Source organism: Piliocolobus tephrosceles, chromosome 6 (genome assembly GCF_002776525.5).
Source record: "Piliocolobus tephrosceles isolate RC106 chromosome 6, ASM277652v3, whole genome shotgun sequence".
Taxonomy (NCBI): Eukaryota; Metazoa; Chordata; class Mammalia; order Primates; family Cercopithecidae; genus Piliocolobus; species Piliocolobus tephrosceles.
The window spans coordinates 4267759-4283357 of NC_045439.1; the positions used below are offsets into that span (position 1 = coordinate 4267759).

Here is a 15599-nt window from a genome sequence, read left to right on the forward strand (position 1 = left end):
GTGATATAATCTTTGTGTCTACAGTGCATGGCGTGGTGTGTGATATATAGCTGGTGCTAAGAAGTCCTTATTATTGTTACTTTTTTTTTTTGAGACAGAGTTTTGCTCTGTTGCCCAGGCTGCAGTACAGTGGCGTGATCTCGGCTCACTGCAGCCTCTGTCTCCCGGCTTCAAACAGTTCTCCTGTTTCAGCCTCCTGAGTAGCTGGGATTACAGGTGTGCACCACCACGCCCAGCCAATTTTTATATTTTTAGTAGAGACAGGGTTTCACCATGTTGGCCAGGCTGGTCTTGAACTCCTGACCTCAAGTGATCCACCTGCCTTGGCCTTCCAAAGTGCTGGGATTATAGGCGTGAGCCACCGCACTTGGCCGCAAGCAGACCTTTCTAAGGAGAGAAGTCCCAGGCCTGCTGTGTGAGCTCTTCTGCACAATAAAGACACTGATCTTCTTATAGAGAGATTTCTGGGCTTTCCAGTTAATTCATTTAAGAGAAGGGGTAAATTTTGGTGGAGTTTTAGCAAGCGGCAGCTATCCCTTGACTAGTACGAACAGGGCCAGGTAGGTCAGTATGAGGGTCTGCCTAAGGGCAGAAGATGTTTAGGCTGTTGAATTTTCCCACAAAGTTTCAAGTTTGGAGGCTCTTCAAGAAACTTGTCCAAATTACTTAATGAGGTTTTAAACTGTACAAATTAGTGGTTGAGGACCAGGGCCTGTATTTTGGTCCATTTCTTTTGAAGAAGCTTCTTGGAGATGCACCAAAGTATCTTTATTGCCTGGTTTTAGGATTTAATGGAATTTAATTAGGTTTCCAGTTGTAGAGAGGCTCTGGGACTTAGTTAAGCTATAGTTGTCAAGCAAGTTATGGCTTCCGTTTTTTTTGTCAAAAGGGATATGGTACCATGCTCTGTCCGGAAGACTCTGTGGGGCTCACTCCTACCTTACATTAGCCAATTTCTCCCAGAAGGCAAGTAAGAACAATAAAGCTAGAAGAGTTGTGAAACCCTGTCTTGCTGGGAGCTAGATTAGTTCGTCTTTTATTCAGGGAAACCTTGGATAAAAGGGATTCTGATAGCATAGTTTGAAGATCTTCGGTTCGGTGATCTAGAGCAGTGCTGGGGGATGTTAACTGGTGCTCTCTGGGTATACCTCACACACCTCTCATACACCCCACCTCCATTTGGAGACTCACCTCATGTGCAGGGAAAGGCGTCGAGGAATTCTGCAAACACATTTTGCCGTATTTAACTCTGTATTTCCTAATTTATTTGCTTATGGAACCCTCCTTTGTGGAATACCCATTAGAGTTCAGGGATCGCCGTGTTTTATAGTTCTCAGTTGGAAAATGCTGGTCTGGAGATTCAGCATCCTCAGGTTGTTTTTCCTGGAAGCGATAATGGAGAGCAGCCCGTCCTGGTGCAGTAGGCCACCTTTCTTTTGCTCATAACACAGACCAGTTGTAACACTTGGCTCTGTCTCAGGCTGTGACTTTTAATGTACCAATTTACTTATATACAAATTGAGTGGTCTTAACACTAACATAATATTCCATTCCCCAAGCCTTTTTTGTTTTTACTATTTTTGTTTGTTTGTTTGTTTCTCTTTTTTTTTTGAGACAGAGTTTCGCTCTTGTTGCCCAGGCTGGAGTGCAGTGGCATGATCTCGGCTCACCACAACCTCCACCTCCTGGGTTCAAGCGATTCTCCTGCCTCAGCCTTCCTGAGTAGCTGAGATTACAGGCATGCACCACCACACCTGGCTAATTTTGTATTTTTAGTAGAGGTGGGGTTTCTCCATGTTGGTCAGGCTGGTCTTGAACTCCCGACCTCAGATGATCCGCCCGCCTCAGCCTTCCAAAGTGCTGGGATTATAGGCATGAGCCACCGTGCCTGGTCTCTTGTTTGTTTGTTTCTCTAAGTGTAATGCATTTTGTCTCCTGCTTCTTGTAAGTTTCCAGGACCAAGTAATACTTGTGTTACTGTCAACCTTTCCCAGAGGGTTTTCATTTTGAACAAGGAAGCCACCTGGGAAATAGGGTGGAGACCTGTTTTGAGAGACCAAAAGGGGATGTCTCGTGCTAACCACGGAGAAAAAGAATGTAGTCTCCTTGTTAGGAAGACTGTTGAACAGGTGTTCTTTATCATTTAGTTCTCATTCAGAGAATTGTTTTGGTTTCGGTTGTAAGGACCAGTAAGTCTCCTTACACCTCACAGTATGGAGACATAACCGTTGACAAAGAAGGAGCTTGAAGGCTGGGTGCAGTGGCTCACGCCTATAATCCCAGCACTTTGGGAGGGTGAAGCAGGTGGGAAGCTGAGGCGGGTGGATGACATGAGGTTAAGAGTTTGAGACCAGCCTGGTCAACATGGTGAAACCCCATCTCTACTAAAAATACAAAAATTAGCTTGGTATGGGGGCACACACCTGTAATCCCAGCTACTTGGGAGGCTGAGGCATGAGGATCTCTTGAACTTGGGAGATGGAGGTTGCAGTGAGCCAAGATCATTTGGGCAACACAGTGAGACTGTCTCAAAAAAAAAAAAGAAAAAAAAAAAAAAAAAACTAGAGCTTAAGAATAGGAAAACCTGAGAGCAGGAGGGAACTGCCTTAGAATAGTATTGAAAGCAGCTTGTTTTGCACGTCAGCAGTAGGGATTTGTAGACATGCGTATTCTGCCATTAATGAGAATATATTCTTTACTGTGTGTCATTTCTGTTCCTTATACTCCCTGCTTATTCCTAACTCTGTTCTTTTTTTTTTTCTAATTTTATATTGGAGTATAACATAATGCAGAAAACTGCACAAATTGGCCAAGTACGGTAGCTCATGCCTGTTATCCCAGCACTTTGGAAGGCCAAGACAGGTGAATCCCTTGTGCTGAGGAGTTTGAGACCAGCCTGGGCAACATGGTGAAATCCTGTCTCTACAAAAAATACAAAACAATTAGCTGGGCATGGTGGCGGGTGCCTGTAGTCCCAGCTACTCAGAAGGCTGAGGCGGCATGGTCACTTGAGCCTGGGAGGTAGAGGTTGCAGGGAGCTGAGGTTGCACCACTGCACTCCAGCCTGGGCAACGGAGTGGGACCCTGTCTCAAACAAAACAAAACAAAACAAAAAACAAAACTGCACTTAGATTTAAGTATACAAGTTGGTGAAGTGAACATGCCCGTGAAACCTGCTTCCAGATCAAGAAGCACAGTATTGCTGGTATCATTGATGTCCCCTTCAACCTATTCCGGTCACTTCACGCCGCAAGGGTAACCACTATTCTGAGTTCCAACACCAGAGTTGTCTGTTTTAATGGAGTTATTGCAATACACATACTATAATGTTCACTCATTTAAAGTATACAGTTCAGTGGTTTTAAGTATATTTTCTGAGTTATATAACCGTAACTATAATCTAATGTTAAAATATTTTCATCATCCCCAAAAGAAACCTGTACCCATTAGTGGTTACTCCTTATTTATCTCACATTCCACCAACCCTAGACAATTATGAATCTATTTTCTGTCTCTATGGTTTTGCTTATCTGGACATTTCATATAAGTGGGATCACATAATATGTGGCATTTTGTGCCTGATTTCTTTCACTTAGCGTAATGTCCTCAAGGTTCATCCATGTTGTAGCATGTGTCAGTACTTCATTCCTTTTCATGGCTGAATAATATTCCATTGTATGGATAGACCACGTTTTGTTTATCCATTTCATCTACTGATGTACATTTTGGTGCTTTCCACCTTTGAGATATTATGAGTAATGCTACTGTGAACATTGACTTACAGGGTTTTGTTTGGACATACGTTTTGGTTTCTTTTGAGCATATATGTAGGAATGGAATTGCTGGTCATATGGTAACTGTTTAACGTCTCAGAGAACTGCCAAAGTGTTTTTCATAGTGTCTGCACCATTTTCCATTCCTGCCAGCAATGTATGAGGGTGCCAACTTCTCCACATCCTCACCAATACTTGTTATCTATCTTTTTGATTCTAGTGAGTGTGAAGTGGTATCTCATCATAGTTTTGACTTGCTTTTCCCTAATGACTAATAATGTTGAACATCATTTCATAGCTTATTGGTCAATTTTATGTCTTCTTTGGAGAAATGTCTACCAAATCCTTTGATTACCTTTTAGTTGGGTTGTCTTTGTATTATTGAGTTATAAGACTTATTTATCTATTCTAGATACAAGTTTCTTATCAGATATATGATTTGCAGATATTTTCCTTTATCTGTGGGTTGTATTTAGCTTTGCATGTTTTTGAACTTTATATAAGTGGAATCATACAATGTGAACTCTTTACGATTAGGTTCTTTTGCTTAATGTGATGTTTGTGAGATGTAGACGTATCGTATGTAGTTGTACTTTGTTTATTCTTATTACTGTATAGTATACCATTGTGTGGATATACTGCACTTATTTATCTAGTGTATTAGTGTTCTCTAGAGGCACAGAACTAATAGGATAGATACATATATAAAGGGGAATGTATTAAGGAGTATTAACTCACACAATCATAGAGTCTCACAATAGGCTGTCTTCAGGCTGAGGAGCAAGGAAGCCAGTCTGAGTCCCAAAGCTGAGAAACTTGGATTCCGATGTTCGAGGGCAGGAAGCATCCAGCACGGGAGAAAGACGTAGGCTGGGAGGCTAGGCCAGTTTAGTCTTTTCCGTTCCTGCCTGCTTTATATTTTGGCTGCACTGGCAGCTGAATAGATGGTGCCCACCCAGATTAAGGGTGGGTCTGCCTTTCCTAACTCACTGACTCAAATGTTAACCTCCTTTGCCAACACCCTCACAGACACACCCAGGATCAATACTTTGCATCCTTCAATCCAGTCAAGTTGACACTCAGTATTAACCATCACATCTAGTCTACTGTTGTTTATCATTTTGGGTTATTAAAAACAGTGCTTCCATGAACATTCTCGTGTCGGGCGAACATATTTCACTTGGGTATCTAACCTAGAAATGGAATTTCTAGGTCAGAGGGTATGCCTGTGTTCAGCTTTAGTAGATCTGTCTTGCTTATCTTTAACTCCTGTTTACTTTTAGCCCATTTATGTCCCCTTTAGCCTCTTACTCTCTCATGACTTTTCAGCTTTGGTCACACTGTTCACAGCTTTACTCTCTGCCTACTTATCAGTTCATTTTCCTGTGAGAGCTAGTGGTCTACCTCTCTGCCTACTGGGTGGAACCTGCTTAGCTTGACCACCTTATTGGTGGCTGTTTGCCTTTCTTGACCCAGTGAGTTGTGGCTTAAAAGGGTGGTAACAGAACATGGCTGCTCTGGCATGTGATTGACATTCCTAGTACTCAAATAAAAGTAAAAAAGAAGTAAAATAAGTTAAAGTAAAACATAGCAAAACATAGAAAAGGCAAGCCAAATAGTTTAAAATTCTGCTACAGTAATAAAAAAAAAGAGCACTGGGATTCAGCAGGGACTTGGATTGCAAGTGAGACTAGCCAATAGACCCTGTGCATGTGCAGGTGAAATTCCTAGGGAAGACCACCCATCTCTACTGGCCAGGCCCAGGCAGATGGGCTGGAGCCCTGACCTGGGAAAGACACGTGATGTTCCTGGGCAGGAGGGGTAATTTGCATTTCTGTTTAGGTAAGATTGCTCTTTTGCTCCAGAGAAAATGTCTGATGTGTAAAACTTACAGGCTTGTTGCTTGTTACAGAGGGGCTTAGGTCTGTCTAGAACCATGTCCATTTGCTCCTCTCCCCTCTTCTCTCCTGCCCTTTGCAGTTGCACCACCACACCTAGCTCACTTAATTTTTTTGTTGTTGTTTGTAAAGATGGAGTCTTACTGTATTGCCCAAGCTGGACTCAAACTCCTGAGCTCAAACAATCCTCCCACATCAGCCTCCCAAAGTGCTGGGATTATAGGTGTGAGTCACCACAAGTGGCCTTATTTTTTGTTTTGTTTTGTTTTGTTTTTGTTATGGACAATTTCAAGCATGCCAGAAGTATAGAAAATTAAATAGAGTGACCCCTCATAAATCCTTTTTTTTTTTTTTTTTTTGAGATGAAATCTTGCTCTGTTGCCTAGGCTGGAGTGCAGTGGCACGATCTCAGGTCACTGCAACCTCCATCTCCCGGGTTCAAGTGATTCTCCTGCTTCAGCCTCCCCAGTAGCTGGGATTACAGGTGTGTGCCACCATGCCCAGATAAATTTTTTTTGAGACGGAGTTTCGCTCTGTCGTCTTGGCTGGAGTGCAGTGGCGCAATCTCGGCTCACTGCAACCTCCGCCTCCCGGGTTCAAGTGATTCTTCTGCCTCAGCCTCCCAAGTAGCTGGGACTACAGGCACATGCCACCACGCTCGGCTAATTTTTGTGTTTTTAGTAGGAAGGGGTTTCACCATCTTGGTCAGGCAAGCCTGGTCTTGAACTCCTGACCCCATGATCTGCCTGTCTCGGCCTCCCAAAGTGCTGGGATTACAGGCATGTGCCACTGCACCCGGCCAAGTTTTGTATTTATAGTAGAGATGGATTTTCGCCATGTTGGCCAGGCTGGTCTCGAACTCCTGACCTCAGGTGATCTGCCTGCCTTGGCTTCCCAAAGTGCTGGGATGACAGGCCTGAGCCACCGTGCCCAGTGAACCCTCATAAATCCATCACCGAATTTCAGCAGTGATCAGCATTTTACCATTTTCCCCACCACCATCTTTTTTGGGTATTTTGAAATAAAATAGTGAAAATAGTGCTCTTATTTCAAAAAACAACATTGTGGAAAATATCTAACTTAGAAAATGAGACACCTGTAACCTCACCCCTCAGAGCTGCTGTTAATTCTGTGTGTGTGTGTGTGTGTATGTGTGTGTGTAGTTTTTAAGGACATTATTATTATTATTGTTATTGTTATTATTTTTTTGAGATGGAGTCTCACTTCGTTGCCCAGCTGGAGTGCAGTGGCGCAGTCTCAGCTTACTGCAGCCTCCACCTCCCAGGTTGAAGTGATTCTCCTGTGTCAGCCTCTCGAATGGCTGGGACTACAGGCGCCTGCCACCCATTATTTTAAATATTTACAGTATATTCTGTTATACAGGTAAACCATATTAATCCAGTTCCCTATGGGGGCCATTTGGGTTATCAGCTTTACTGTATTGATTAATGGTGCAATCATTAATCTTCCTATCATATGTACTTGAGCAAGTTTTTTTTTTTTAGACAGGGTCTTCCTCTGTCACCCAGGCTAGTGTGTAGTGGTGCAGTCCCTACTCACTGCAGCCTCAAACTCCTGGGCTCAAGCCATCCTCCTACTTCAGCCTCCTGGGTAGCTGGGTTGACAGGCGTGTGCCATTGAGTCTGGCTAATTATTTTTTGTAGAGATGGGGTCTATGTTGCCTAACTTGGCCTTGAGCTCCTGGGCTCAAGTGATCCTCACCTTGGCCTCCCAAAGTGCTGGGATTACAGGCGTGAGCCACTACCTACGCCTGGCTGGAGGATGCACATTTTAAAGATTTAATAGGTGCTTCCAAATTGCCCTCCAAAGAGACTATGTCAGTTTATAATTTCAGCAGTAGTGAATGGGAATGTACAGGGGTATTTTATTTTATTTTATTTTATTTTATTTTTTGAGATGGAGTTTTGCTCTTGTCCCCCAAGCTGGAGTGCAGTGGTGCCATCTCGGCTCACTGCAACCTCTGCCTTCGGGGTTCAAGCAATTCTTCTTCCTCAGCCTCCCAAGTAGCTGGGATTACAGGTAGCTGGGATTACAGGTGTGCACCACCACACCCAGCTAATTTTTGTATTTTTAGGAGAGACGTGGTTTCACCATGTTGGCCAGGCTGGTCTCAAACTCCTGGCCTCAAGTGTTCCGCCTACTTGGGCCTCCCAAAACGCTGGGATTACAGGCGTGAGCCACCACCTGGCCAGGGATATTTTAAAGTAAATCCTAATTATTATGTCATTTTCACCTGGAAATACTTCTGTATTTTTTTTGCTAACAGATAAGGACTTTTTTTGTGTTTTGACATAACCATTATCACTTCTGAAAAATGAATACCTTTTTACTGGTGGTTTGTTCAAATCAGAATTCAGACAAGGCATTCAAAAATGTGCATGTGGAAAGGAATACTGAAGAGGATGCCCACTTTCAGCGCTGCTGTTTTGAAACCCTGTCAGCTGGGGCAATGGCTCATGCTAGCCACTTGGGAGGCTGAAGTAGAAGTTTAGGCTTGAGCCCAGGAGTTTGAGGCCAGCCTGGGCAACATAGCAAGATCCCATCTGCTTTGTGCAGATGCAGGTTTGGGGCCTGAAGTGAAGGCCTCTTTTACTCAAGGCTTATTTCTGCTGCAGTCTAAGTGATGTTTGAAGATTTCTGGTCTGTTTGCTTCTGGTTAGCCCCATACCCAAGGTTCTGCTAGAGATCTCTCTCTCTAGTCTGTGTTTTTTTTTGTTGTTGTTTTTTTGTTTGTTTTGTTTTGTTTTTGAGATGGCATCTCGCTCTGTAGCCCAGGCTGGAGTGCAGTGGTGTGATCTTGACTTACTGCAACCTCCACCTCCCAGGTTCGAGCGATTCTCCTGCCCCACCTTCCCGAGTAGCTGGGACTACAGGTGTATGCCACTACACCTGGCTAATTTTTTGTATTTTTAGTAGAGACAGGGTTTCGGCATTTGGCCAGGCTGGTCTGAAACTCCTGACCTCAGGTGGGTAATCTGCCTGCCTTGGCCTCCTAAAGTGCAGGGATTTCAGGCTGAGCTACCACACCTGGCCCCAAGCCTGCCTTATTTCTGTGCGGCCTCGCTCATATGCTTCTGGGTCTCAATTTACAGGAGCTTCCTTGAAGCTTTCTGAAACAAATGCCTGGAGGTTGTAACTGCCTTCCTGTGATCTCTGCTGCAAAGATGAGCCATTTGTTCAATGGAGAAGGCTCGCGGCCTGTTCTCTGCCAATGTTTTGCAGTCGTACTCTCCTATTATTTGGGCTGTAGAAACTTTTACAACTGGTGAGACTTTTGCTCTCTAGACTTTACTTATTCCTTCCATTTCTGCTTAAAAAGTGGTATAGCCATTCTTTTTTTTTTTTGAGATGGAGTCTCGCTCTGTGGCCCAGGCTGGAGTGCAGTGGCCGGATCTCAGCTCACTGCAAGCTCCGCCTCCCAGGTTTACGCCATTCTCCTGCCTCAGCCTCCCAAGTAGCTGGGACTACAGGTGCCCACCACCTTGCCCGGCTAGTTTTTGTATTTTTAGTAGAGATGGAGTTTCACCGTGTTAGCCAGGATGGTCTCGATCTCCTGACCTTGTGATCCGCCCGTCTCGGCCTCCCAAAGTGCTGGAATTACAGGCTTGAGCCACCGCGCCCGGCCGATAGCCATTCTTGCCTATACTTACCTTTGTCTTGAAATAGCTTGCTAAGGCAGTCAGTAGTAATTAACATACTCCATCTTTCTGACTCTTCCCACCACTTTCCCTAGGCCAGCAGGCTCGGCGCAGCAGTGACTACAGGCATTCCTTTAAGCGGGCAATATTTCATCATGATATATGCCAGGCTCTGTAGCATTTTGCCACCTGACCAATAAGCCAAACTCACATATTTCAGATTTTTGTTCATAGCAGCAGCCCACATCAAGGTGCTCATTTGTTGTCAGTCAGGGTTTGGTCAGGAAAATGGAAACTACCCTAGGTATTTCAAGCAGGAAGGCATTTAACATAGTGAACTAGAGGCTTACAAAACCATTATCAGGGCTAGGGGTGATGTGGTGGCAGCAGAGCCAGGGAAAGTTACTGCTAGCCTTCAGAAAATTAGGAATTGCAAGAATTGTAGGAAACTGTTGCAGATCAGCTGGGCCCTCTGTAGGACCAGGGAAGGTGAATTTCAGGAGACTCCTTAGAGGCTGCTGGTGCAATGTGACATCAGCCCAGAGCCTACGCCCACCCCTGCTGAAAGAATCCCATCTCTGCTGCTCCTCTGCTTTCTGAATCTTGTAGGGTAGCTGAGCCTCTCCTCACTGGCCAGGATCCAGGTAAGGTGGTTCCTGCTATACAAGGGAGGGCACAGACTGGGAGGAAATGATGCTTTGTTCCAGCTTCCCCTAAAGTTGAGGGGACCACTAAACCTTACAAAGATAGGAGGAACAATTCTCAGTATATTGCTGTTAAATTATGTTATAGATTAAAAGTTTGCTGTCTGGAAGTGAATACAAATATATGCATAAATAACATTTTATTTTTGTAATCATTTTTATTTATAGACTATAAAGCAATTGGCAAAATAGGAGAGGGAACGTTTTCTGAAGTTATGAAGATGCAAAGCCTGAGAGATGGAAACTATTATGCATGTAAACAAATGAAGCAACGCTTTGAAAGGTAGGCTGCCAGAGATGCACTTGGGACCAAACACACATCCAGGTTTCAATCAGTAACAGAGACTTACTATTAGGAGGGAACTTTATTAATTTAATAAAGTGTAAGATACAGTCAGATTTCTTTGGGCAGTGAGGGTTATGTGCTGATGTTATGTTTACCATACTGGAGTTTACTCATATCCAGTCTTACTGTAATATCAGTGATGAATGACCACAAAAAAGTTTTTAAGTTTCAAAAGTGTGTCTCACCTTAAACAGTCTGTATGTTCCTAAAAGTTATATATGTGTTGGATTTCTTTTTTTTTTAATTAAAAAAACAACAGAAAAAGATATATCAACCAATGGAACAGGATAGAGAGCTCGGAAGTGAACCCTTTATGATCCATTACATTTTTTTTTTTTTTTTTTTTTTTGAGGCAGAATCTCACTCTGTCTCCCAGGCTGGAGTGCAGTGGTGCAATCTTGGCTCACTGCAACCTCTGCCACCCCAGTTCAAGTGATTCTTGTGACTTAGCCTCCTAGTAGCTGCAACTGCAGGTGTGTGCCACTAAGCCCTGCTAATTATTATCTTTTTAAAGTGTAGATCAGGTTTTACCCTGTTGGCCAGGCTGGTCTTGAACTCCTTGGCCTCAAGTGATCCGCCCGCCTTGGCCTCCCAAAGTGCTGGGATTGCAGGTGTGAGCCACTGTGCCTAGCACATTTATTTTGTTTGTTTTTGTTTTGTTTTGTTTTGTTTTGTTTGAGACAGGGTCTCACCCTGTCATCCAGGCTGGAGTGCAATGACTCGATCACAGCTCACTGCAGCCTCCACCTCCCAGGCTTAAGCGATCTTCCCACCTCAGTGTTCTGAGTAGCTGGGACCACAGGAGCAGACCACACGCCTGGCTAATTTTTGTGTTTTTTGTAGAGACGGGGTTTCACCCTGTTGCCCAGGCTAGTCTCGAACTCCTGACCTCAAGGTATCTGCCTGCCTCAGCCTCCCAAAGGGCTGGGATTACAGGCATGAGCCACTGTGCCTGGCCATGTGTTGGACTTCTGTAAATGCAACCTTAGTCTAAATGTAGTAGAGGTCCTTGCAATTTAACTGTGAATAAATTAATATATTAATATTATATTAATATAATGGAAGTGCAGGAATTATAGGCATGAGTCACCATGCCCACCCTGAGCCATCATGCTCAGCCTGAGACACCATACCCAGCCTTCATTTTTTGGTTAATTAATTAGTTAACTTTAAAAATAGAGATGGGGTCTCACTGTGTTGCCCAAGCTGACGTCAAACTCCCGGGCTCAAGTGATCCTCCTGCCTCAGCCTCCCAAAGTGCTGGAATTACAGGTGTGAGCCACCCACCTGGCCAAGAACAGTAATTTCATCCTCATGACATCTGGATAGGATAGGTATCCTTGTTTTGTACATGAGGATAGGTGCTTAGAGATGTGAGGTAATTTGACATTTTTTCTAGATCACTGGGTGGGCAGAGCCAGATGTGAACCCAGCTTCTGCTAAGGCAAATCCTTGTTCTTCACTGCCCAATGCATATGGCAGTTTACGTATCACCAGGAAGACTGAAGCCACCAGGTGTTCTACTCCTTCTCCTCTAGCGCTTCTTCCTCTCTATGCATTCTGCATTCTCTGTGTTTCTTTCCTTCCCTGACTGCATCTTTACTTGTAAACCACTGATGAGAGAGAATTTGATGCACAGTGTACTGATGATCCCGTATCTAAAGAGCAGACAGCTGGGTGCTGTGGCTCACACCTGAAATTCCAGCTACTTGGGAGGCTGAGGCAGGAGGATTGCTTGAATGTAGGAGTTCAGGATCAGCCTGGGCAACATAGCAAGACCCCATCTCTACAAAAATAAACTTCCTTAAACAGCCACCTTTGACCCAAAGTTGCTGGTACAGGACTTTGAACAGTAGGCTGTGATGCTTTTTGTTTTTTTTTGGTTTTTTTTTTCGAGTCAGGGTCTCAATCTGTCGCCCAGGCTAGAGTGCAGTGGTGTGACCTCAGCTCACTACAACCTCTGCTTCTGGGATGCAAATGATTCTCCAGCCTCAGCCTCCTGAGTAACTGGGACTACAGGTGTGAGCCACCAAATGCCTAGCAAATTTTTGTAATTTTTTTTTTTTTTTTTTGAGACAGAGTCTCACATTGTCACCTAGGCTGGAGTGCAGTGGCGTGATCTTGGCTCACTGCAACCTCTGCCTCCTGGGTTCAAGCAATTCTCCTGCCTCAGCCTCCCGAGTGCCTGGGACTACAGGTGTGCGTCACTGCACTTGGCAAATTTTTACATTTTTAGTAGAGATGGGGTTTCATCATGTTGGCCAGGCTGGTCTCAGACTCCTGACCTCAAGTGATCTGCCCACCTTGGCATCCCAAAGTGCAGGGATTACAGGTGTGAACCACTGTGCCCAGCCTAATTTTTGTATTTTTGTAGAGACAGGGTCTTGCCATGTTGCGGCTGGTCTCGAACTCCTGAGCTGAAAGTGATCTACTTGCCTTGGCCTCCCAAAGTGCTAGGATTACAGTTCTGGGTGCAGCCTCTTTCAAATAAGTTTAGAATGTTCTAAGCAGCAGTTCTCTAATGGGTGAAGAATGCTCAGTTTATTGAAGTTCCTTCTCATACCTCCTCAGCCCCTGGGAAGATTGTGCGGTTACCTAAGGGACATGGTTTCCTGGTGATGAAGCACATCCTGGGTCTGCCATCTGCCAGATTCCTCACACACCAAAAGTGCCTGGTCCACCTGAATCTTGTCTTCCTTGTCATGAGTGCTTGAGGACTAAGCAAGGGAATGAACAGAAAACTAACAAGGTGGGGCACATGGTAAATGTGCAGTGGATGATGGCCTTCCTTACTGTATGCGCAATCATTTGTTGTATTTCAGAAACAATTTATGTTCTTTGCCTTTAACTTCAAAAGCAGTTGATTAGAACACATCCCATAGGTTGGCCCGGCATGGTGGCTCATGCCTTGTAATCCCAGCATATTAGAAGGCCAAGGTGGGAGAATCGCTTGAGCCCAGGAGTTTGAGACCAGCCTGGGCAACAAAGGGAAACTCTGTCTCTACAGAAAAATAAAAAAATCACCCGGGCGCGGTAGTGTGTGCCTGTGGTCCCAGCTACTTGGGAGGCTGAAGTGGGAGGATCTCTTGAATCCAGGAAGGAGGTGAAGCTGCAGTGAGCTGTGTTTGTGCCACTGAACTCCAGCCTGGGCGACAGAGTGAGACCCTGTCTCACTCTGCCTTCCTCAACAAGGAAGCCAAAATTCCGCTGGACCAGGCACTTTTGGGGTGTGAGGGATTTGGCAGAAAGCAGATCCAGGATGTGCCTCACCACCAGGAAACCATGTCCGTTAGGTAACGGCACACACACACAAATCCGTTTCTGCTTTCTTATCATTGTGTAAATGAATCCTCACAGTCACCTTGCACAGCTGTGTGGGTGGTGTGAGGAATGTGAAGCATTAGTAGCAGAAAGTCGCACTGAGTCTCTTGGGCAGCACGAGGTTGGTATTTGGAGTATCTGACCCCTACCCCCTCCAGTGTTACTTCTGCTCCTTTCCTCTGCTTTAATTCAAATAGAAATGGATAGCTTTTGCAGTAATCTTAGTTAATATGAAGTTAAAGAAAGGTAAAAAATGGCCGGGCGCGGTGGCTCAAGCCTGTAATCCCAGCACTTTGGGAGGCCGAGACAGGCGGATCACGAGGTCAGGAGATCGAGACCATCCTGGCTAACACGGTGAAACCCCGTCTCTACTAAAAAATACAAAAAACTAGCCGGGCGAGGTGGCGGCACCTGTAGTCCCAGCTACCCGGGAGGCTGAAGCAGAAGAAGGGCGTGAACCTGGGAGGCGGAGCTCGCAGTGAGCTGAGATCCGGCCACTGCACTCCAGCCTGGGTGACAGAGCGAGACTCTGTCTCAAAAAAAAAAAGAAAGGTAAAAAAAAAAATACACATAATGGATTAGTACTGTGGCAGGGAGGGCACTTTCACTCCTGAGCGTTGTTTGCCTTTTGAGTCACTCAAGGCCTTAGTTAGGGATAAGAAGGTTAGTTACTTGCCTGAGGCCTCAACAGAACTGAGTCCTTTTGGTATCTTTCCTGGTATCTCCTCAGAATTTTCCTCCACCAACACTCGCCAAAAGTACACAATTAAGAATAGGCTCTCTTTGGGCACAGTGGCTGACACCTGTAATCCCAGCACTTTGGGAGGCCAAGGGGGGCGGATCAGTTGAGCCTGGAAGTTCAAGACCAGCCTGGGCAACATGGGAAAACCCTGTTCTACCAATAAAAGAAATAAAAGAATTAGCTGGGCATAGTGGTGGTGCCTGTAGTGCTAGCTACTCAGGAGAGTAAAGTGGGGGGACCGCTTGAGTCCTGGAGGTTGAGGTTGCAGTGAGCCATGATTGTGCCACTGCACTCCAGCCTGGGCGACAGAGCATGACCCTGTCTCAAAAACAACAACAAAAATGGTTCTCTTTTGCTATGCTTTTAGTCTATATTTTTCCTATAGAAATAGAAGAAATGGAATGAGTCTCTTAAAAAAAAATACGTAGTCTTGGTATTTGCGGGATCTCCCTTTGTGCCCCGAGGCAGTGAGATTGGCACAAGTCTGCTAAACCTGGGGTTCAGCATAGCGTAACTAGCTCTGACTCTAAAGGTCAGAACTAGCAGATCCTCCACTTTAGTTAATGCGATCTTGGACAATTCCATAATTTCTCCGTGCCTCTGTTTATTTATACAATGGGGATAACCACAGTATCTACCCCATAAGATTGTTGTGAGGGTCAAATTAAATAATGCAGATGAAGCACTTAGTGCAGTGCTGGCATACCGTAAAAAGCAACTTGCTGTGTATATCAGTTTTTCCATAACAGGTAATATAAGTTAGGAGAGCTTAAAGACTGTTTTGGAGATGGAAGTGAGATGATAATAATAGTAAGATTACCGCAGTTGTTCACTACATATCTGGTGTCATGGACAGTGCTAGGTAAATTATATGCATGTGTCATTGAATCCTGACTGCGGCCCTGGGAGGAAGATGCATTGTTACATCTTTCAGTCTAGGGAATTGAAATTCTGAGAGAACAAGTTCCCCAGCCGGCCCATTGCTACCTACACATTGTGGAGCCCAGTCTGAATCCAGGTCTGTGTAGGTCCTTCCTACACAGACGGTGGGAAGAACAGTGATCTTCCCACCGTTCTTCCCAGCTGCAGACCCTGATGCCACCGTCAGGTCTAGATGTGGTACATGGTTTTTCTCAAGTCACACCTCTAAGCAGTC

General features: G+C 44.8%; 1 protein-coding gene across 3 annotated transcripts in view; it reads left to right on the forward strand.

Annotated features, from left to right (window-relative positions):
- The window catches only part of MOK (MOK protein kinase), a 76780-nt gene that overhangs the window by 10459 nt on the left and 50722 nt on the right, over positions 1 to 15599 (forward strand). For all 3 annotated transcript variants that reach the window (XR_003309637.2, XM_026455256.1, XM_026455253.2), the window contains exon 2: positions 10203 to 10317. Coding sequence is in view for 2 of the 3 variants with exons in the window: in XM_026455256.1 (XP_026311041.1) it covers positions 10203 to 10317 (115 nt within the window). In the remaining variant the exon portion in view is untranslated. The remainder of the gene's footprint in view (positions 1 to 10202; positions 10318 to 15599) is intronic.